General features: G+C 39.1%; 2 protein-coding genes across 7 annotated transcripts in view; both read left to right on the top strand.

Annotated features, from left to right (window-relative positions):
* Nucleotides 1-2,282: 2,282 nt before the first annotated feature.
* Nucleotides 2,283-12,056, top strand: rab12 (RAB12, member RAS oncogene family). Its single transcript, XM_041992878.1, has 6 exons — nt 2,283-2,695; nt 3,869-3,929; nt 6,954-7,092; nt 8,495-8,584; nt 8,872-8,976; nt 9,610-12,056. The coding sequence occupies exons 1-6, from the start codon at nt 2,470-2,472 to the stop codon at nt 9,715-9,717; spliced, it is 729 nt and encodes a 242-aa protein (XP_041848812.1). The 5' UTR covers nt 2,283-2,469; the 3' UTR covers nt 9,718-12,056.
* Nucleotides 12,057-12,398: 342 nt separating this feature from the next.
* The window catches only part of LOC121644736 (microtubule cross-linking factor 1), a 91,946-nt gene continuing 80,197 nt past the window's right edge, over nt 12,399-24,147 (top strand). For all 6 annotated transcript variants that reach the window (XR_006011306.1, XM_041992902.1, XM_041992900.1 and 3 more), the window contains exons 1-3: nt 12,399-13,730; nt 18,654-18,878; nt 19,371-19,529. Coding sequence is in view for 5 of the 6 variants with exons in the window: in XM_041992902.1 (XP_041848836.1) it covers nt 12,882-13,730; nt 18,654-18,878; nt 19,371-19,529 (1,233 nt within the window). In the remaining variant the exon portion in view is untranslated. The remainder of the gene's footprint in view (nt 13,731-18,653; nt 18,879-19,370; nt 19,530-24,147) is intronic.

Here is a 24,147-nt window from a genome sequence, read left to right as displayed (position 1 = left end):
GTCACTTTATGAATAAAATGTCACTTTAAATTTCAATAGTTTTACGAAATTATTCCCTTTTGAATATAACACATCACATCTAATCTAAAACAGACATAACATTATTTGGCTTACTGCAGGCATCAAACAAGTGTTTTGAAATTGATACAGATGGTTGCTGGACTTAAATCCCAAGCATCTCAGGCTCCAAGAGACTCCCCATCAAAAAGTGTCATGTCGTTGTGGTGTCATTAGCTAGAGTTCAGGCTTCTGATGATTGTGGAGGTTGTCATTTTGATAATAATTCTTTAAACAAATAGATGCTGGTCCACAGAGATATGCAATTTTTATAATATTAATAATTGTGTGGCTACATTGAAGCTTAGTAGTTAATCATAAAGGTGTCCTCATTAATCACTTCATTATTCGACCTGGTCTTAAAGAATATCATTAAACTACATTTCAGCTTTTTTCATACATGGATGCACAGTAGACAAAGCAAATAATGCTTTGGCCCTGACACACTTATCTTTGACTTTTAATCTCAAGTGAAGTGAGTTTAAATCACGCAATTGGTTCTAAAAATTAGCACAGTATTTTGCACCCTGTGTCTATTGACCCTGGACTCAAAGAAAGAAAACTCACCAAAGAAACCCATTAACAGTTATTAAATGAAAAAGACCTCAGGTCAACTACAAGAACTTTCATCACTAGCTTTTAAATCTTCTCATACAACTTTCTGAATATGGCTGATTGAGTCCAAGTGTCCAACGTTCTGTTAGACCCACACTGAACCATGAGTAGTGAGCTCAGTTTGTGTACGACCAATTTGCAGTTTCACAAACTTTGGCTAATATGAATGAACTGAGTTGGTCTGAGTAATCATTGGGATATGGATTTTCTTTTATAAGAGTTCTCAGTTGTGATGTATTAAGTAGAGTTAGCAGACAATAAAACTGTGGAGGAGGGAAAAAAGGTGGGAGAAAATTAGATAATTCATTTAGACATGTTTTTTTTTTGTAACACTTTATTGGTTTTTGATCATTTGAATAAACAACAAACAAACATTCTCAATAACAAAACATTCCTTCCCTTTTTAATAAATTACATTTTTGGAAGAAAGAATAAAAAAATAAGCAAGTAAGTAAATTACTAGATTAATTAATTATTAGTTGGAAAAATAAATAGATAATACAAAAGGCTATACACACATCACACAACACATCCATACAAGTACACACAAAACTTGTAATAATAGAAAAAATGTACATAATAAATAAATAAAAATCGGGTCATTATCCTTTTTGCTCCTCCCTTTTCAACCACCATGTTCTGTCACAAATTACAAGAAATTTGGACTGAATCTGGTATAGGTTCCAATTCTTATCTAGCTCTAAATCTAATTCTGGGTGTTTACACATTCATGTTTTCCATGAAATGTCATAAAAACCCTCAACTTTTTCTTTTAATATTCAAATTAATTTTTCTAATGCTGAACAACAAGACATCCCCCTAACCAATTGTCTAAAGTTGTGTTTCTGACTTTTCTTCCAGTTTAAAGCTATAACACCTTCAGCATGCAATAAGCATGTTTGTTTGTGCTTCCTTATAAATGCTGGGAGATCTTCAGTGTATTTATGTTATAGACATATTTTAGCCTCTATGGGAACAGGACTTTCTGTCAGTTTAGAAACAAGCTCTACGACCTCCTTCCAGAACATCTGGAAGAGAAGTTGGTACCCACATACAATGGTAGAGGGTACCTAACTTCTTCAGTACACTGAATGCAAGTGTCTGGCATATTAGGACTGAAGTGGTGAGGTTTTATAGTAGTTATGTAAATCTTAAGTAACATGTATACTGTAACAGTTTGCATCGGTTATTTATTGGTTGGGTTTAGGTCTGGAAACATGCCATCTCCCAGTCTTCTACAAAGATATCTAGTTGAAGATCCTTTTCCAATACAAAGAGAAACGAACAGGAGTTTTCTTTGGAGCTTGATAATACTATCATACGACTTGGACAACTGACCTCTATCGCATAGGGGGGTTTTGAAGGAATGCAGCTTCCATGGTAGTTTTAAAAAGGGAAGGAATAAAACTCCTAATTCGCACATACCATAAAAAGGTGCTTTCTGTGAAGGTTTTACTTTTCAATTCATTGCTGAAAGGAAATCGGGTGTCCTTCACAAAACGTCTCTATTTTAAGGATAAAATTCCTTGTTCTCTTTTGAAACAAACTGAATATAATTCAGTGGCATGCCTTACCAATTAAAGTTTTTTTCCATAGAAAATATCATAACCGGAAGCGGAAATGACGCAAGACGACCGTTCTCTCTAATGGCTGAACAACAACATCTGTCGGCGAGTAGCAAACTTTCCCAAAGTTATTCAGACGCAAAAGAAAGTTGGAAGTAGCTGATTGCATCGGTTATATAACCGTCAGGTTGTGTTTGTAGGTTCTTTTGTAATAACAAATGTGGAATTACTAATGGATCCCAGATATGACATACCGCGGAGGGCCGCCGGTGGTGGCGGGGGCTCCGCAAACTCGTCCCCCGCGTTGGGGGCTCAGTCACGCCGAAGAAAGATGCCTCCCAGACCCGCTGATTTCAAACTCCAGATTATAATCATCGGCTCCCGTGGTGTTGGTAAAACCAGCCTTATGGAAAGATTCACCGACGACACTTTCTGTGAAGCCTGCAAGTCGACCGTAGGTGAGGACAAGAGACGTTAACGGGACTTGTTTTTATCTACTTTTTATTCAGCCAAATAGCAGGGCTCCGGCTACTTTATGGAGGAAACGCGTTTAAACTACCACGGGGTGGACCTAGTAAACGTTTTAGCGCTTAGTTTACTGTTTAACGGAACTTCACAGAGGTTATATTGATAGCTACAGCTGGCTAACTTGAGCTAACTCCAACAATAACATCGTTAATGTAACAAACACGAAGTAACTTTTGTATTTTATCCATTTTTTTTACATCTAAATTGCATAGATTAATGTTTTTATAATTTTTTCTATATTATAAAGTGTTGAAAGGAGGTCGTGCAAAGATAATAATAACAGTAATGAGCCAACCATGACAAAATGGTCTTTTAAAAATATAATTAAGGCAAGACTTTCCAGTACAGCATGTGCTAGGGTATCTCAATAGAGTAGGTCAGCCTGTTTCTGTTATTTAAATTAGTGCGTTGTCTTATCTAGTTATATTTTCCATATTCATAAATTCCATGTTTTACATAAAATGTTATATATCACTGCTGGTACTTTTTCTAATCAAAGAAAATATTTTCTTGATACACAAACAGATTGCTGTGCCTTGCTCATGTACTTCTAAGTATAAAGTAGTGAGATATTTGTGTGTGGAATTGGGTAAACAGTCCTGTGACCATTGCAGCAGCCAACCATAGTGTCCAGTCCTAAAATAGCCACACGCACTCACACACACACACACACACACACACACACACACACACACACACACACACACACACACGCACGCAGCTGCTGTGCCAGAGCTCCATTTTGTGGTCAGTCATTCCCATGACACAGCCATGCCTCACTGATATTATACTCTTTTTATAAGATGTCATTGATGAAATAGTCTGACAATCATACAAGCCTGTCTAACAAAGAATTTTTATACAGTAGAGTATGTTAGAGTTATGACAGTCATGACCTCCGCATTTACTGTTTACAGCTGAAAATCCACAGTTTATTGTATTAGGGTGGATTGAAAATATAAAATAGCCAAATAGAATACCCAAACAGTGTGGTAAAGTTCAATTTACCAAAGAAATTAAACGATTTTCTCTGCTAAAACACAAGCAGCAGAAGAATTTAGATATTTGTCTTTGTTCACATGTTTGTTTGTGATTCATTTCAGGAGTTGACTTCAAAATCAAGACCGTTGAGTTGAGAGGGAAGAAGATCAGACTACAGATATGGTGAGTAGCTGGACCAAGGTGCTGTTCCTTTATTGTCCTCCATGATGTGTTTCCCCTGTCATGTCACCCTGCAGGTTGCACTAACGAAAGCTCATGATGCCTTACTGAGTGTCTCAGCTTTGCACTGTGTGGTGTTTTTGTTTTTATGTTTTTCCAGCTCCTCAATAGTCATCTTCTGCAAGCTTTCTGAAATTACCAGTCATTTCATTCTTGGTTAATTAGGACCTTTACTATTAGTTTTTTTCTTCCAGTTTGAATCAATAACTATTTGTACTCATATTAGAAAACACATAAAAACAAAATCATTCTGATGTGATTTTATAACCAATCACTGCTCTTGTTTTAAGGTTTCTAACCGTTATAAAACCGGAGCACATGTATAGATGAAGTTTGCAGATCTTGCAGATGTATCTTCCAGACTACTGGCTGCGTGTTTCAGCTTGTGCTGTGATTAGCAGTGTTTGAAGGTGGGACATCAGTGAGGTTTCAAGCTGCTTCTGCTTGATGTGAACAGCTTGAACCTCTAAATATGATACACCCACCTGATAAAGCACTCATTTAAATATTATTTTAGTCAATCTCTGAACGTTTGCATGTGCTACAGCTGTTCTCGTTTTGATTAAATCTTTTCTTTTCCTCCATTATCACTGACCTGACACACCTGCTGAACTGTACTGACATCTCATAGACTCTCCTCAGAGTGCTGGTGAATAGTACTTTGAATTTATTTGCAATTAATGATCAGATTTTGCATCTTTTGTTACAATACCCTCATCAATCACTTAAATGCCACTAAATATTGAACCATGTAACACATTTCAATGAAGTCACAATACATAGACAATAATGCTGCAACTTGATAATCAGATTTAATTCTAAAACAGTGTTTAGAAATCAGCAAGTTGTGGCGTGTCAGAAGTCTTGATTTAGACTCCTTTTATTGCTCAAACAGGCCGTCACTAACTACGAGGTTTTATTTGATTCGGTTATGTCTTCTCTTCTGTCTTGTGACTTCAACTAGGCCTTAATCACATTTAGAAAATATTTACTATCCAACCAGTAAAAGAAAACCTATAAACATTCAACAAGGTACGGTTAGGAGTACTTCAGTTCTGCCTCGGCGTACAATGCATTTGGAAAGTTAAGATCCGTTCACATGCTTCATCTTTTGCTATAGTTTAGACTCTTGTCATAATACATTCAGGTTTTTTCCTCTCCAGTGTATTTGTAAAGTTTACACTGGGGAGTTTGTAGACCTAAAGGTAGGTTTGTGTCCAGGCTCAAAGGAATGATGCATAAATATGTTTCTGAATTTAAATATATAACACAAAGTACCATCCATCAGTCCTAAATGGAAGAAGTTTAAATCCAACAACATTATGCGACAGTGAGAATTGTTGATGGCAGCATCGTTGTGTGAGGATGTTCTGTAACAGGGGCTGACATCTTGCTTTTAAGGTGCCACGTGTTAATCAGCACTGAGTGACTCTGGGGTACTTTTGGATGTTTATCTGCTCCAACTCAGGATGGTGTGGATGTGCACAAATTAATTTCTGTTTAGGTTTATGTGGCTACAAATGTGAGCATCTTTTTCTTCTAAGAAACATTTTTCCTGACTAACGTTTCGAGGTTCTAGACCTGATACCAGCACCTTGTAAACAAAAGAGAAAAGATTGATATATTTTAACTTACCTTGAGTCAGCTGGCCGATTATTCTTGCTACAATGTCTTAGAAGATCATGTTCATTAGAAACGAATGTCATCCACAGCCTACACAGGATAAAATGTCATACCATTTCTTCATGTTGTTGCAGTTTTAGGCTCGTCCTCTTCTCCTGGAGGCAGTGTAGTTTTGGATTGGTTCTGAATAGGATTTACCCCCCACAGTACTACTGGCAATGGGAAAGGACTCTACTAACTTGTTTTAGCAAGTTTACTTGTAAAAAAAAAAAAAACTAAACTGTAAAACCTGCATGAATTGGGGAGCTGGATACTTCTGCAAATAAGTATTTCATACTGAACAAATTCACTAAATACTTCAACCTGTTTTTGTTGCGTTACCATGGAGACTTGTGTAAAAATGATTATTTTTTTTGTTTACTTTGTGACTGTGCTTCGCTGAAATATGTGAAATCCAGCACTTGTTTCACTAACATATTTGTCCTGCAAACTAACACCCCTCCACCTTCACATCAACCTACATCACTTCCACCCCTCACCACACCTCCATGTTGACCACACTCCTCTGGCCGTCCTCGATCTGCCCGATCAGGATCGCCATCGTCACCGTGCGTGGTCTCTCGTGTTGAAATGCTCTCATCAAGCTCCACTGCTACTTCACCCAAGCCTTACCTAACCCTGCCATTGTGCTGCTGTCTCTGTCCACCCTTCTGCTCATAAGGCTGGCTGTGACTCACAGGGGAAGGGAGAGGCTAGCTGGCTGAAGGTACAGTAACACTGCACTGTGACTGTAGCTCAAAATGGTTGTCATGCTTTCAGTCCAGGCTTGGCTGATCTGCTGAGCCATATAAAAAAAAATTAAAAACTGAAGAGTTCATTTCCAAAATGCAGCAGATTCATTTTGGAGGCACATGTTTGTTTCAGAAAGTATTTATTTGTATTAATAATTGATAAAGCTCATACTTAATTGAAGTTTTGTTCCAGTAATTGGTTCATAACTGTGTGTGATCAGACTGAAAAAATAACATTTTGGAGCAAAACTCTTCAGTTTTATGTCAGATAATGAGGATGTGAACACCAGATTTAGCTCACACAATGATTGATTCAGTGTTGTCTGTAGTTTCCTGAGTCAGTACAAACTTTAGAAAATTATTTCACCAGTTTCCACAGAAATCATTTTTAATTCCCTCTTTTTGTTTTTGATCATAGTCTTTAAAAATATATACGACTAGTAAAAGTCATCTTTAAAGAATAAAAATAAATGAGTTAATCATCCATTTGTGATTCAAGGAAACATGACATCCCTCACATGACTTCTTATTTGGTCAAATGTTTTTCTTCCAGGGACACTGCAGGCCAGGAGAGGTTCAACAGCATCACATCAGCCTACTACAGAGGGGCCAAGGGAATAGTGCTTGTATATGATATTACAAAACAAGAAACGTTTGACGACCTTCCCAAGTGGATGAAAATGATAGACAAGGTAAATAACAGTACACTTCTGCCCTTGTCTCTCATAAAAGCAATGCATCTGGTTTACCCAGTGTAATGTCCATTTTGCAGTTTCACTGTGTAGCACTGAGTTATAATCAATTATAAAATATTCATAATTATTTTAATATTGAAATAGCACTAAAAATCTGTTGGTGCTTTCAGCCTGCAGGAACACTTTTATAGTTCTTACAACTACTGGAGGCAATCCTTTCTGAAATTTTGTGTCTGGATTGCTGGAACCGGGGCTGAAAGGAGTTCTTACAGCTTTTTATAGCCGTGATGTAATTATACAATACAGACAATATGTGTATAGTTATTGGTTATCACGTGAAACCAAAAAAATCACATCTTTAAATGTCTCATATGTCCCTATGAGGATTGACTAAATAAGTATTATTTAGTTCAGTGGTTCCCAACCTGGGGTCCATAAGGGGGATCCTTTAAAGAAAACAGGGGGTCCACAAGACTTTGACTATGCAGAGCCTGTGTGATTGCTAAAATTAAAGTCATGTCCACACAGACGAGTTGAGGTGTATCTGCCTAAGTATTTTACCACTGGGATGTTTTGTTCACATAGAACCTGTATTTTTTTTTTTAGCCTGAAAACACACATTTTTTAAAAGGGCAGGCCCCAGGGGAAAAGATGGGGTCATCAAAATGTGCTATACAGCAGTATTTCAAAACATCAGTTCTTAATAATAAAAATGTAAATAAAAAAATCTTAACAAGCCACACATGATGCTTCAATCAGTTTTGGTCTATGTACTGTGTGGTTTTGTGAAGTCAGTGAGCTTCCTGGTGGTGCTTCGCTAGTGGAATAGGTCATTTCTGGCTTGGTAACTTTGATCTTTCCTGCACCATTTTATTAATTCAACATGTGTGAGAAAGGTCACAGTGCAGATTATTTGTTGATAGTTATTTTAACCTGTGTTATTGAAGGTCAGGACAGGACTCATCCAGAATGCATGATTTACAGTGAGAAGACAGCATGATTTCAAGGGAGGGGTCTATGGCTTTTTGTTAGTTGCATGAAGGGGGACCCCAAGGAAAATGGGTTAGGAACGACTGCTTTAGTTGGCAGTATGTAGCTCGGCAGCAAGATTTCTCAAAACTACACAGTGCTGCTTTGAAGCTTGTTTTTGTTAGCACTAACACGATCTATTTGGTGTTGGCTCTTCCTTTAAACTGGCAGAACTTGCAATGTTAAGTAACTAGAAATTATTTGTTCATTCATGGGAAGGTTCACCACAATGTCACATTTATGCAGAGAGGAAAAAAAATCTAGATCTTTCAGGCCATCTGTAATTGTATTCCACCAATGTCAAATTCGCCTGTAAATAGCTGAAAATTTTAGCTGATGTCATTCTGCTCTGCTCTATGTTTCATGTCAGTACGCCTCAGAGGAAGCAGAGCTTCTGCTGGTTGGGAACAAGCTGGACTGTGAGACTGATCGCATCATCTCTAGGCAACAAGGAGAGAGGGTGCGCACAACAAACTCTGACATCACTGTCATACAATGTAGAACTACAAGTTTTCTTTCAGTTTAACAAGCAGGTGGACCATCCCTGATGGTAGACTTTGATGCGTTTCATGCACATGGTGATTACATCTGGCACAGCTGCAGCTTACTGAGAGCTTTTATTGACACTGACGTAAATGAAAGTTTCTGATTGTGTGGGAAGTTTGCATTATGTTGTTCAGTTGGATTCCTTCGTCTGTCAGTTGATTTCTATGTTCTTTGCTGACGCTAAGCTTCATCATTTTACAGTTTGCCTCTCGGATAAGTGGAATGCGCTTCTGCGAAGCTAGTGCCAAGGATAACTTTAATGTGGATGAAATTTTCCTGAAGCTGGTGGATGACATCCTCAGCAAGGTTGGTGTGATATAATTACCGTTTTTAATTAAATGTAAGAATATATTTATAAGCTGCTGTGACATGAATGCTGTAAGTGATTTGTGCAGTTTTGCATTGTTTTATTAAATTTAATAAAATATGTCCTGATGACGGATATTCTCACTGACGTTTTACAGATTTACTGGGTGGAGGAAACCCAGAATGACCACTAATGCAGTTACAGGACAGTTTTGATTCTTCACTTTCATTTTCAGTCCTACATGGTATAGTCAGATGAATATCGGGTCTTAAAATGCTGCTTATGTTTAAATTACTGCATTTTATGGTCTCATAGGAGAATATTTGTTCAGCTGAATCCACCTAATTGGCTGAAAATAGCTGTCCGATCGAAACAGGACAAAAGAAAAATTAAAGGATTTTTTTTTTTTTTAACAAAAGTACTTTAATCTTTTGGGACTTTTTTTTTAAGAATTAAAAAAATGAAAACCTTCACACACCAGGTTTCCATTGCAGTTTGATGCACTGGGATGACCAGAAAAATGACTTCACTGACTTTTTGTGTAGAACATCTAAACGCTGTACCATGAAGATTTGTGACGCTATATTGCTTTTTTGAGCAGAACTAACGTAACTTTGTCTCTAATCCCACAGATGCCTTTGGAAGTTCCTAACAAGGAGCTTTCCAACAGTGTCCTGTCTCTGCAGCCTGAACCGGAAGTGCCACCAGAGTTGCCCCCTCCCCGCATGCGCTGTTGCTGAGAGTGATAGTGGTCACCCCTCACCACCCCCCCGAAATCATCCTTCTCACATAAAGTGCTCACACATACAGTGTACACATCTGGCCACCAGGGGGCAGCAAACAGCAGTAATTTGGAATCATTGCCTGGTGCTGTAATGATGCATGGACTCTCAAATAAGCAGTATTATCCTCTCATGTTTATTCTACTACTTGCAGCACACTAACACTTCGGCCTGAAGATTCACCCTCGTCCTACCACCTGTCGTTTTTCACTTGACCCAGACTACCTCATTGCTCGGACGGTTAGGCTAGCTGTACCCCACAGGTGCCTTCCAGGTAGAGCCTCCTGGTAGCAGATGCACATTTTTTTGAGGAGGAGGAATTACTGAGGGCCTTAGAGCTTGTTTGCTTCCTTTTACTTTTGTCATCACACTTGCTTCACTCATGGTCTCCGTTTTCAAGTTTAAGAAATAGCAACTTCTCTCATCTGCCCACCTCAGTTTAAACTCTGGGTCTACAGGTACACTAGTTTTATATACTTATTAATGTGTATTATTACAGAGTGACACGTTGACTAGGGGTAAACAAAAGCACATGATGTAAATAAGGTCTGTTGCTGTCATGACTGGACAAGGTGCAGATGTTTGTGGCCAGCAGTAGGTGCTTGTATGGTGGAGGATCGTTTCAGCTAATATTGCTTTGCCTTAAAGTATTGAAGTGGCTGGAAACAGCTAGATTAAAATGTGTATAATTTGTAATGTTTTGCACTACAATCCATCTTCCTAGTAAAGCTGACATGCACAAAAATGAAAAGTTAAGCACTAACAAAGATACCAGCTGCCTCAGCATGTCTGTGAGATGGAGATGCAAGGGGAGATGGGTAATGTAGTCTTTTAGGAATCTGTGTTTAAACACAAGGAATTCTCAGTGTGTGTTACTGGCTTATCAGAGGGAAATGAGATTATAAAAAGCTGCCACACACAGTTTGAACCTTTGTTTTTGTTGCTAACTATATGTTCAGTGTTTAATGTTTTTATTCTGAATTTAGATATTTCTGAGAGAAGAAGGTTAATTTACCCTTTAGTAGGGAGGGGTACATAAAGGTTTGCTTAGTGTTTGAATGACTCAGGAAACTTTGATCCACTCATGGCTGCACATGCTTTTGATAACAGACTTGTTTTACTTTGAGTTTAATGACAAATTAAAGTTGTGGCATGTTGGTTGTAGTGACATCTTGTGGCAAAGTTACAGATTGCAGACAAGCCTTACCTTTCCCTTCTGAATGTTTAAGGAACACTAGTGTGGTAGTGGGAAAATGCATTAGGTCCACAATAGAGCCAGTGTTTGGTTTGTCCCTTTCGAGCTGCTGTAGCGGCACAGAAGTTGAGAACTGGAATCTGCAGCGACTCTGGACATAAATGACCTATTTTATAGCATTTTGCATTTCTGCCTGCAGACCGTTTTAAATCTTAGACACTGAAACAAAGAAATATTAGAGAAAATGTGGTGTTTAGAGGTTTTTAGCAATTTTGAGTTTAGGATTTGTTCTTTTACAGTGGACCAGCACTGATCTCTCTTTGCTTGCACAAACAATGTAATGTAAATCCCTCCTTTGTTTATAGACGTTAACAATACTTTATTCTTCCGTCTTTTGTTTGCAACTTGTTGCAATATTAGCAGTGTAGCACTGTGAGTGTCTCTGTTGTGACATGCTGAAGTAAAACCATGAGTCTGAGGGTAAAGGAGCCCACTCAATGGACCTGGTCTGAAAAGACTCAAACAGACTTTCTATCTGTTATATATATCCTTTTTTTCCATTTAGGTTTTATATTAAGTTTAAGCTTCTGGGGACTTAAAAATGGCATATTATGTAATGAAGGGTTTCATACCCCCCCCCCCCCCCCCCCCCCCCCCCCCAAAAAAAAGAAGTAATGCTTTCGCCATCACCCAAGGGCACCTTGCAATAAGAAGACCTTTGCATACAAATTATTTACCGCATCTTCAGTTTTATCACTTGTGTTTGGAAGTGTGAGCATTTTTTCCAGATAGTGATGGGTGTTTTTTATATATATATATATATTGGAATGAAACTATTCATTTATCCACTCTTGACTTTTTAGCTCTAACCCTGTGGACTTAGTTTTATTAGCCAAACCTTATACTACTCAGTGTTTTGAAGATACATAAAAAAATATAGCTTTTATTTGCAATGTGTATCTTTTGGATGTAAGACTGTACTTTGTATTAAACCTGTCATAAGCCTCTGAAAAGTTTTGGCATGTTAAAAGCAGATTTGTTGTATTTATAACTTGTGGCATTCTTGAACTAATGAAATGCAATTAAAGATGTCTATATTTATTACTAGATCTTTTTTTATTTATTTATTTGTCCTTGTGAATTTTCTGTGTGTGTCTGTAAGAAAATTGGGATCTATAGACCTCCTAGGTGTCCTCCAAGATTATGTGAAAGTGACGTTTCACTTCTTAGAAAAGTAGAAAATAGTTTTATTGAAAAGTTGTGTATTGTTTTTACAATTAGTACATCTGTGGAAAAGTGTTTAAAAGCTAATAATGTGTGTTCTATGAGGACATGCGCACCAGTGCGTGCTAGACCTGGTCCCGCCTGGTCCCGTTGAAAACAAGGGGTGTGCTCGGGTGCTTGTGAAAGCAACAGCGCATGCGCCTCGCAGAAAATCACGGGCGTCGAGCCTCACCGCAGCGATTGCAGATCTTCTATGTCAGATAGGAAGGAGTACGAGACACGGGGGGGTCCAACACACATATAGCCTGTGAAGGAGGAGGGGTGAAGATCCCCAGCGACAGAAGAAAAAGATACCCGATGTAACTCCGACTGACTCTTGTTTTTTCCCCAACTTGAGCCCAACAAGCGCTGGCTGCAGATGCAACCTGTCACTCATCCCGTCCGTGCCAGTAATCCTTATCTTATTGCAGCGTTTTCTCTGAAGGTTCTACAGGCAGAGGGGACTACAATGACAACCTGGTGAATGCAGTCGGGATGGAGTGAAAAAACACCCACAACGACGCAGGATGCGCATCCCCAGCCCGACAAGGAAGAAGGTAGAGAAACCTGCCTGCTTTTCTGGTGGCGCATGTCTGAGATTTTCCGCGGTGCTGTGGATTGAACGTTTCCTTCATCACCATCCTGCTGCCGGTGTCGGTGTATAATGGAGAGCTCCAATGGCTCTGGCAGCGACATCAAACCGCAGAGCCAACAATTGGAGAAGAAGAGACTAAACCGAGCGCCTTCCCCAGCGAGACCTTTCATGAAAGATGTGCACTCCCGCTCCACCAAACCACCTGCCATCGTCCCCAAATCCCCCAAACTCAGCAAGCAGCAGCCTACCACAGTGTCTTTAGCTCACCCGAACCGCAGCTCCAGACGCAGTGCAACCGGGACGAAAGAGAAAGCAGCCACGGTGAAAAGTAGCACCAAGTCTACCGTGGCGAAAAAGCCGACAAAGGTGCCCCAGCATGCAGCAGCTGAGCCCAAAGCAGCCAGCATCAAGCCGGACACCACCGGCAGTCCGATCTTTACCAAAGGTAAGAAGGGGAAAATAGCCTCGGGCTCTCCGAGCCCTCTCAACCATGGATCCCCGATTCGTGTACCGACCGGAGCGCCTCTCGGTCGGGTCAGCCAGACCGACAGTAGCTCAGATCTGTCAGACTGCCCGTCCGAACCGCTGTCGGACGAGCAGAGGGCGGTACCGGCCGCTAGTAGTGACGCCGAGTCCGGTACCGGCTCCAGCGACCGGGATCAGCTGGTGTCTGATAATCCTCTGCGGACAGAAGTGACCGGAGCGACAGCTGCTACTCCGCTGCGCACAAGCGAGGCTTCCGCCGCCAAAGGAAGCATGTCTCAGGCTCAGCGCGCTCCGGAGTCGCACGGAGACAAACACAAACCGGAGAAACCCTCCACAAGCGCACAATTCAAACTGCCAGGCACCAAGGATGTGACGGAGGAAGACTTGCAGCGGGAAATAGAAGATTTGAGATCTGAAAATGACTACCTCAAGGTATGGGGATATTACCTTTTACTGTTTGTAAAATGGAAACTTGGACTATTTCTGTTTACCATCCTTCATCTCATCTGTTTAATCCTTCCACTCTTCCCTGTTGAATTGACATTTTATTGATTGTATTTTTATTGCTGGCTTCACCCCAGTGCTCAGTTTCTTTTAATTTAATGGATTTTATATAAATTGTTTATGTCAAGCCAACAAAGTGTGTTTTGAAAGAAAGCCTCATGTTGGATTTGGGATACATCTGTCTGGGTAATGACGTGGGCAGATTGTACTTGGATGCAGTGCAGTTCACCCCATCATTTCCCCCCTTTTCAGCTTGTCTACATGCATAACAGGGCCACACAAACTTATGTTTATCAGTGTTAATTTCAGACTAAATAGGCTACATTGCATGTAAATAAGTTTAAAATATAATGTATTTACATAAAGATTTCATTGAGTCTTTAACTTCCTCCCCCTTTCTGAAAGTAGGCTAACCCCTTAAGTTGAAGATGGGGCACATAAAGAGTTAATGCAGCAAAAAAAAAAAAAAAAAAAAAAAAAAAAGCAGCCTTTTTTCCCTCTCCAGATTGAGAACAGGTTTATTTGCATGTCACTGATGAGAGTATTATTTCAAACTTGATCGCGCATGTCCGCTGTGCCTCTCTGGCTCGGTAGAGACACAAGAGAGTTAATCAGCTTTACTGGCTCTGCCATAATGGCTTTATCCCACAGGAGTTGATAACAGTCAGATGTCCCTTGTGCATGGGGTTCAAACACCCTCCTGTTTGGCTGTCAGTCTGCTAGCTGGGTCTCTTGGGTCTTTTACACCCCCATCCCCCCCCCCCCATAGCTCAAAACCATGAGGGAGTCCCCACTGCAGCTTTATTTTTATGCCCATGGCAAAACACATAGCAGATAATGTGAACAAGTCCCCCTCATGAATTTTCATAATGCATCCTTTTGCAAAAAAAGAAAAAAAAAAAATGTTCTTAACAGAAAATATATGATTTATCTCGACATTCTCTTAGTATTGACAATAACTGGCCAAATAATAGTTTCCTTAAAAAGATACTGAATTGTCATCTTTATAGTGATATGAAAGAAATTTGTTTAGACAGTTACTGAAAAGCAGTTTAAAAAATAAGCAAAAAGTGGACTAAAACAGTTTCTTGTTAGAAGAATTTGTCACTCTTCACTTTCACCATGTTTAAAGGTCATGTGGAATGCAGTGACATCTAGTGGCACAAACTGCAAACTGCAACCAACCGAATACCTTCTATTTCACCCTCTCCTACCAAGGTTGTAAGCAAAGCTATAAATGTTTAGAAGAGCATGAAACCATCATTAGAGCCAGTGTTGGCTGTCAGAACGTAAATGTCCTGATCGATTACAGCTGCTACAAAGTTAGGATAGCCACACTTTAAAGGGAGGACTAAGTAGCACCAGTGCGCACACACACACACACACACACAAATGTCTCACATCAGAGGTATCCCCCTTAATATACCCGCTCCCAGGATGCTGCCCTGGCTCTTCCTGTGCTTTTAACCTGGCCATCGATTGGGTCAACTCTGTCCAAGGTCATTAGCTCCTTCCTCCAGGGCCCTCATCGGATAACAACGGGCTCTCTACTTTCCCAAATGAGGATAGATATAGTTTTCTCTGATTCACACACTCTTCCCTTCTGCTCTATATGCATTCAGTTGTCTTTTCATCAGATGCCAGTTGAGGCCCTGGAATTTTGATCCCAGGGGAAATCTACTGAGTAGACTGATTCCTCAGGATGGGCAGCAAACAGATACCCTCACTGTTACCGAACCAAACATGGTGGCACCTCAACTCTGCAGATAAACCCAGACTTAGGATGTTACGTGCTGATGGGAGAGGAGAAAAATGAATGCATCCAATCCAAGAGATAAGATGCTTAGAACAGACTAGTAATGTTACATCATCACCACAAAGAGTACTTGCATTACTGGAACTCATATGTAATCATATCAAAATATTAGCACAATCCACAAAAGTATATCATATTGTATCTCCTCTCTAATAGTTTTATACTCCAAAACCACTTTAACTTGCCCAGAAAAATGTTTATGAATGGCTGGTCATCTATTGTACAGTGCTAAACCGTAACTGTGTTTTACATAAGACGACATCATGACAAATCATCAGGTTCTTACTTGCTCCTAAGGGAGATAAATACAACCTCAAATGAAAAATACATGATGTTTCAATGGATCATTTATGTCACAAAAACTAAGGTTATCAGTCTCCTGTTCTTGTGGATGAACGTTTGCTCTTATACATGGCATTGCTTCAGTTAATTGAGGTTATCAGCTATTTGTTTATGCATAGCTCTCTTAAAGTCAAACTACAAGCTAAGTTTTTGGCAGATTTTCTCAGTGAGATGCCCCCTAACGACGGCTAATTTGGTATCCATGTTGCATCCTACCTGTACTCCCAGTTTTCACCAGTGAGTAAAAAGCCTAGTTTCCAACAAGGGGTCCAGCTCAGGATGGGATGGTTTGCAGTTTGGTTCAGTAAACTGATCTCTGTTGTGTTTCTACAACCAGCAGCACCCTTACCTGGCAGGCAGCATATAAGCCAGACAGTGATAGATGTGCTAGCTACATAATAGTTTGATGTCATAGCGGTGCAACACCTTCCTTGAATTATAATAAAGAACAACTTAACTGAGGATGAGAATGGTGGACATCCAGCTGGTTGTGTTCTTCTTGCTGGCATGTGGTTTTTAACAACAAATTATTATAAAATTATTTGAACAGGAAGTTACAATTGTTTCGACCAATAAAGAGATTTCAGTGTGTGTATTGGAAATTTTGCACCCTTTTGGTTTGTGGAAACGCCATAGTGACATGTCCCATACTGAGCTGGACTAGGAGGTGAAAACAAGGTCAGTGTTGACTCTTATCTTATCTCTCGCTTTGTCCTTTTCTCTCTTTCTTTTCCTCTCTTCCTCTGATAATGTCCTCTTGCATTTCTTTTATGAATCATGCACGAAGCACATTTAAAACACCCAGTGTGTTTATATCCAGTGGCTGGCGTGTGACGCGGTGTGTAAAGTGAAACTCAGCGGTACAGTGATGCAGCACATTCATGATTGACTCAATAACTGCAAGGTTCCCAGGTAACTTTGCAATTAACATGTTAACTCAGGCCTGTAGAGTCTGAGATGTAGCTTTTTTTTTTTTTGTAGTTTCTTTGAACATTGCACCATCTGACTTTGGAGTGAAGTTGCTGGAGTATCCGCTCCGTGAAAGACTGGTAACTGTTCTCAGTGTTTTCTGCTTGTGAATAACCTTTCTCATCACGGATGATGGACTCGAAATAGTTTGGATTGGCCTGTCCAGCTTGAAAGGAAGCAGCAGTCGCTTCTCTAAGCTCATTACTGATGTCTTTCCTTCTTGGCATTGTGTTAACACACCTGAATGCTCCAGATCAGTAAACCGATCAGTTCTTCAGGTTCATTTAATTAGTAGAACCTGACTGCTACTCATCCTCTTAACTTCAACGGAAGCAGTGTGTACTTTGTCTTTTTTATCCTCCATTTCTATATCTTGGCTCAGTCTTTGTTAATTAATGACTCTTTGTAACATGTCATATACTGCTCTTTATCTGCGATTGTATTTCCTTCATTTTAGGCCAAATGATTGTTTCTTTTGAGATCAGAGTATTGATCATAGTATTGATAAAGCCTGTATTTCTTTTCACATGAAACCTATCAGGCTTTATGTAAAAGCCATCATCAGCAATGGTCCTCCTCAGCTGTTTTATCAGCTGATTTTTTAAGACTGTTGCCTACAGAGTGATTTACATAAATTTTTAGTGATCTTTCTCTAACCTTATCTTGACTCTTGACTTGTTTGTTGGCCTGAACTTTCCACTTTTTGTCCACAACGTGGCTCCATCAAGCCAAGTCAGTTTTTTTCCATCATTGGGGTGCATGATCCACGTGACAGAAACACCTATTAATATATTACAAGGTGACCTATATGTTTCTTTTTCTTCTCTTTAAGGGCCAGTCTCAGGTATTCCTAAGTGATGAGATTAACTATTAAAATCTATAGAATCAATATACACTTGCATTAAATGGTGAAATATTTCCACTAAGATACAAATATGACAAATTCAAACATGAAACTTTCTAATTGTGTTATCAGTGAATGAATAAACTAGTTTAGCTTCATGTCTCTGTGATGAAGAGCAGTATTGAGACATTTTAGTGTAACTGGAAGACTAAGCGAGTTTCTTATCAAAGAAACTGATGACGCTTGTAATATCGTCTGTTTTACCTCCAAAACAAAGTTCATCTTTCTCACTGTAGCCTTCTGGTCTTCAAATACATTCATATTAATTAAGGCCCTCCACAATTTTCAAGGATGCACAGATATGCAAATGGGGAGAAGAGGCCAAAGTGTCACAACTGGAAAGAAGTAATTTCATTTCATTTCATTTAGTTTTTTTGTGAAAACCTTAAATTCTCAACCCAATGTTCATTTTAAATGTAGCCTTATCAGTATTATTATCACCTAAAATAGTTTTATTAGAGGAATCTTACATTTCTGCATCAAATCATCTCCTGTCCAGATCATTAATGTTGCATTACAGCATCTCACATCACAGCTTTGAGCCTCTTCCTGACAGCAGAGCTGCTGATTAATATTTCTTCAATGTGCAGAAAATATATTGAGGATTTAGAGCAACAGTGTTTTCATGAAGAAGCCAATATATTTAACCTTTCTCAGTGCCACCTTCTCTTTACAAGCAAACAGAACTATACCATTATGAAAGAAGCTGATTTAAAAAGAAATGGTAGAAGGAAACATTTACCAACACAAGTGTCTGATCCCATTGTTGTCATGACAAGGACGTGTTGTTGAAAGTTTGTTTTGCTGCCTGCTTTTATAGGATGAAGTGGACGAGCTGCGGGCGGAGATGGAGGAGGTGCGAGACAGCTACCTGGAGGAGGAGGTCTACCAGCTGCAGGAGCTGCGGAGGGAACTGGACCGCTCTAACAAAAACTGCCGCATCCTGCAATACCGCCTGCGAAAGGCCGAGCAGAAGAGCTTGCGGGTCGCTCAGACCGGACATGTGGACGGAGAGCTGCTGCGAAGTCTGGAACAGGATCTGAAGGTCTGTTTATGTGTAGAGCTCATCTCTACTGGTTTCACTACTTTCTAATTTAGTATTCATATTAAAATATTTAATGCCAAAAAGGGAAAAACAAAAACATTTAAGTCTGGGCTACATGATTGTCCCCATGTTTTTTTTTCATACTCCAGAAACGGTTTTCATTAAGTAAGTAGTTGATTAAAAATCATAATAGTTGGAAAAGTAAATTAATAAAATTCAGTTTAATTTAAAAATACATTTATTAGTCAGTTTTCCCTGCCTTAATCACAGTACAATGTCTTAATATAAAGCTGCAATGTATAAAAAGAATAATAAAATCATTAAATTTGACATAATTGTAATTTTTATTATTATTGTTTTGTTAAACAGCTTCTAGACACACAGATGATTCCTGTACAAAGTCATAAACTGCCTTTTGAGAGTGTAAGTAGGAGTTTTTAAAATATTAATGTCCCCTTCTTGTTTTATCCTTTCAAACTGAACTGACCTCAGGTCGCCAAAGACGTATCGGTGCGTTTGCACAACGAGCTGGAGAGCGTGGAGGACAAACGCAGTCGGGCGGAGGACGAGAACGAGACGCTCAGGCAGAAGATCATCGAGGTGGAGATTTCCAAGCAGGCGCTGCACAACGAGCTGGAGAGGACCAAAGAGGTGAGCTGATCATCACGAGCTGCTTGTTCTCAACAAAGTATGGTGGTGTTTGAAAAAAACTTTTATGAAACAAGAACAAAAACTTAAGAATCCTTTTAGTTTTGGTGCAGGTCACTTTGTTTAAAATGCATGATAGAGCATGTTGACCTTCTAGCATGCAGAGAAGTGTTTTTTTTTTCTGAAATAGAGTTGTTTTGTCCTGGCAGGATTAATAAAAGCAAAACCACCACTTGCTGTAAATATGCGATGATGATGATAGTGTTAATGATGCAACTGATGATGCACATTTCTTAACAAAGATTAATAGAAATATCAGCAACTGTGATGCTATTTAAGATCAATAATCATCTTCATGAAATATTTATTTTCTGCAGTGATGCATTGGCTGCCTGGGCATCTTTAAGGTTAGGCAATTATTCCATTTAAAATGGTGGATTAGATGCATTATTAAGTATTATAGGTATTCGGTTAGACCAAAAACCACCTGAAACCATCTCCACTCTCCTCACAGCTCAGGTGTGTTGACCTGCTCTCCCAGTTCCCATGCATGCGTGTTTCCACAACTTCTTTTAGATAATATTGTTGTAGCCACAGGAATAAATCCTGTTTAGATTGTTGGATGCAGCAGCAGTAGTCTGTCTGTTTAACAGGTAACTCTTTTCATCCAGATTTCCATGACACGTCTTAAATAGAGAGGCACTTTACTATATAATAAAATGAAGGTGATGAGGACAAAACGAGCTACGGTAAAATCAGACAAATATCTTTTGTGAACCAGTAAAAACCTTTAAGATTTTGTTCCTCTTGTGGGTTTTTTTTGTCCTTCAGTTGTGACGAATGTGTTGTGAGTATAGGCACTGCACTTCCCATCACACTTTCGCTGACATAAGCACAAAGCATCATGTTGTCAAAGAGAAAGCTGGAAGCTGCACCTGAGACCTGTTTTCTTCTTTTTTTTTTACTTGCAGTCATTTCTCGTTTGCATAGCTACTTTGTTTTGCAAATGTAGCTCCAGTTTTTGTTGTTTCTTGAATGTGAAAAAATGTGCCCTACATCTATTTTCACCACTTTAAAATCCTGCAGAACTAAAAAAAAAAAAAAAAAAAAAAAAACTTGGGGTAATGCACTGAGCTTTAAAACTTTTTTTTTTTTTGCCGCTTTCTTAAAATCATGTGTTAACATCTTGTTCAAATTTAGCAAAATAAGGGAAAGATAAAAATTTTTTTAACTTAATGTGTTAACTTAAGTCATGATGTTTTCCCAACCTTAACTAAGTCTGGTTTATTTTTTTCATTTAACAGTCATTTTGTGACAGTTTTATAAAATGATCTGCTTTGTAAAATCAGACAATTTAAGTTAGTAGAATATAAATTAATTAGATAAATCTAAGCGTAAGTTTACCAAAATACATCATGTGATCAAATCTGTGTCAATTAGAGGTGATGCTTTACAAAATCGTGTTTTTATTTTCAGTACAGAAGCTAAATTGTAGCTTTGCAGCAGGACTTAGTGGACGTGGTCTTTGCTGAACTAACGGGGCACCATGACCTCTCTGTTAGAAGTACAGTTTTACCTTCAGAGGTAGGAACATCAAGGGTGACATGAGATGCATTTCTTTGCATTTTTATTCTTTCTAAATAACTTTACATTAAAACAATGATAAATTATATTTAAAAAAATAGGTATTTGTTTTTATAATTGAACGTGATATAGTTTATTTAAATTTCTTTAGGTCTTACTTAATAAAAAAAACGTTTTTTGTCATGTGACTTATTGATTAACCAAACTATTATTAAGCTACAACAAAGTTGCATACAATGAATTACCTCTAATTTGCCGCTGTTAAAAAAAAAACCCAACCATCCCTATTTTTACATACTCATCTTATTGACATTAATTCAAATAAAGTGCATTTATCAATTCATCCTTTTTACATCAGGCTTAATTAAGATGAGTGTTAATAACAACTTGATTCACTAAGTATATTTCTTGTTTTCCTCTGTGGTTGTTTTTATTTCCAGTAGCAGGAAAGACGTTTCTGTGCTGGTTTATGAAGTTTTTCTGTGAGGCTGTGTCGGTGGTACACACCACATTTCTTCAGTAAGTCATCTTCTCTGAGGACGCAGAGGTCGAGTGTTTTAATCACCCGGCAGCCAAGTTCTACTTGTTAATGATGCAGAATTTTATGCATATGTTTTTTTTCTTAATTGAGGCCAGCTAAGGTTAATGAAATCCTCTGAATCTGCTTGATTGTTGTATTTATGGCTGTGTTTCAGACTGATTTACCATAAATCTTTAATTCAGTCATTGTGCTCCTGTCAACTGATTTCAGACTTTTAACTGTGAATTTTTCTAGCATTTTCTTCTCTTTGATGATAGCAAAGGAAGTCCCCTACTGTAATAAGATGAGGCTATTTTCAGTGCTGCTCAGGTTCAACTGCTTAGACTTATCGATGTTGACAGCAGCAGCTAACTCACCGTCTGGCAGCAAAGAGGAAGTAGGCTAATCCTTGACCAGTGGCTTGTGAAGATGTGGCTTTTCTTTTGGCAGCTGGATGACGGTGTTTCCTTTCTGCTGTCATCAAGAATGCAGCTCGATTGATTTCCATCCACATTGTCCCCATATGACTTATTGGCTGCTTCTGTCTGCTCTTCAGAAAGGTCCACCCCTCGTTTTTAAAATCTATATTCTGTGCATGACCTTAGCTGCCAGTGCTTCCAACATGGCTGTTTTCAAAGACAACTTATCAGCAGCTGAGCTGGAACCAGGACAAAAAGATCCAAGTCTAGTGTGGATGTGGTGATGCAGCAAAAGCAAACTCCAGATTTTATAATTGCTGTGACACTGTTAACCTTTTGGAAATATAATGCTGGGAGTAGTAAGACTGGTGTGAAAGAAAGCTGCACAGCGAGTTCTTTTATTTTTAATTTGCAAGGGTCTGTCTCCGTCTGACCGCTATGATGGCTAATTTAAAGACTTCTGTTATTGTGGCTGAGGGCAGTTTTTGCACAGCTTGCTTCATAAGTCCTCAGTGGTGGTAAGATGATGCATAGATGCATAAGTAGAAGATGACAGACTGTCTTGTACGCACAGAGAGGAAAAGGGAATGGAGTAGGAGAAGGGCTGAGATTGCTGCTGCTTCAAATGATTGCAGTTTTTTGAGTCTCCCGCCCCCCTCCACCCACCCCTTGAGAGGTTCGTCCCAGAAAAACACACTCTGACATTGATCGTGTTTAAAACAGTCATAAAAGTCTTCAGTTTCTGGTAAACTCATAATAAATAGAAGACAACCATCTGAGTCAGGTGTAATGTGATGCAGGGAAGAGCACACTTCTTTAGGTTTTGTACTATTTGCATTCTTTAATTGTCTCTTACAGCTCCTTCATTCCTTGAGTTAAATGAGTATATTTTTAAAAGAAAGGAGCTCCTTTAAATTTACTATAAAACAAGGTTGCCTTAGTCTACTCTGAAGATATCCACAGACCATCTTTCCTTTGGACACCAGGAAGGATTAGTGCTAAAGATCATGCTCATTTCTCTGTAATTGGTTTTCATGATTAAAAACCAAAAGAAATCCTGTTAAAATTTCTCTCCTCAGTGAAGGAGGGTCAACTAATCTCGAATAGTTTGAGCAACTTTGGCCTTTAAAGCCCATCTCGTCCTGTCGCCATGCCCTGCTTTCTGCTGTCAGAGGCCTGGAGAATGGCACACCAGCGTGGATTAATCCAACAAGAAGAGCTGTTATAAAACAGACTGTTTGGGTGCGCTGTGATGGGAGGGGAGAGCAGGAGAATGGCTGTAGGCCGGCCACCCTGTGATACAGCAGCTTACAAAGCTCAAATTAAACAGCTAAGGAGGGAAGGTTGACAGGATCTGCTGCTGTTACACCGTTGCTTTTCTGTGTGGCCAGCGAGAAGGTGGAAAACGTCTGTTTGAGTGATTTTTCACTCCTCTGACATTTGAAGAGCGGCCCACTGATATGTATAATGAAATGGAAAAATGCCAGCATGCAGAACACAAGCATCAGGTGATTTATTATGTGTTCCCAGTACCCTGTGATACATTCATCTTTCATTAGGGCCAAATGGTAATCTTTTGTGCTGCACTGTTCCCTCTCAGTGACTACCAGATATGTTTCATGACAGATTTCCTCATTCTAAAGCACTGACGTGTGGACAGTACCCAATAAAATAGGGACATTTACTTGCGCTAACCAAAGTAAGCAGAGCTCTGCTCAAGCTTCTCTCAAAGTGAAAATGCTTTGTCTCATTTTAACACCCTTCAGTAAATACAGATTATCTCACTTACTTCATGTAGTATATGATGATGTAATCAGTCATGCAGTGACCTTCTCTTCTTTTAAAGAGGTTTTAATGAATCCATCCATTATTTCAGGAAACCTGCAGCGTTATTAATTCTGAAGGTGCCATACCTGGTGTTCTGTATTAGAGCTGCAAAGGAAAAACCTTACCTAGTAAAAAAAAAAAAAAAAAAACTATCTGGGAAAAAAAACAAATAAATGAGTTACAACACACACACAAGCAGGCAGGGTAAGTGGGGTGCATGTGTTTTAACCTACATGGTACACCTCACTCTTTTAAATGCACTTATCTAAGA

Source organism: Melanotaenia boesemani, chromosome 8 (genome assembly GCF_017639745.1).
Source record: "Melanotaenia boesemani isolate fMelBoe1 chromosome 8, fMelBoe1.pri, whole genome shotgun sequence".
NCBI classification, from domain to species: Eukaryota; Metazoa; Chordata; class Actinopteri; order Atheriniformes; family Melanotaeniidae; genus Melanotaenia; species Melanotaenia boesemani.
The sequence above is the reverse complement of the archived record's forward strand: the minus strand, read 5'-3'. Positions and strand labels throughout refer to the sequence as shown.

Bases quoted from the DNA above. Each gene is read 5' to 3' on its own strand.
- rab12 (XM_041992878.1), top strand. From the start codon at position 2,470: ATGGATCCCAGATATGACATACCGCGGAGGGCCGCCGGTGGTGGCGGG. The intron at 2,696-3,868 runs GTGAGGACAAGA...GATTCATTTCAG, and splicing joins AGCCTGCAAGTCGACCGTAG to GAGTTGACTTCAAAATCAAG. The intron at 7,093-8,494 runs GTAAATAACAGT...GTTTCATGTCAG, and splicing joins GGATGAAAATGATAGACAAG to TACGCCTCAGAGGAAGCAGA.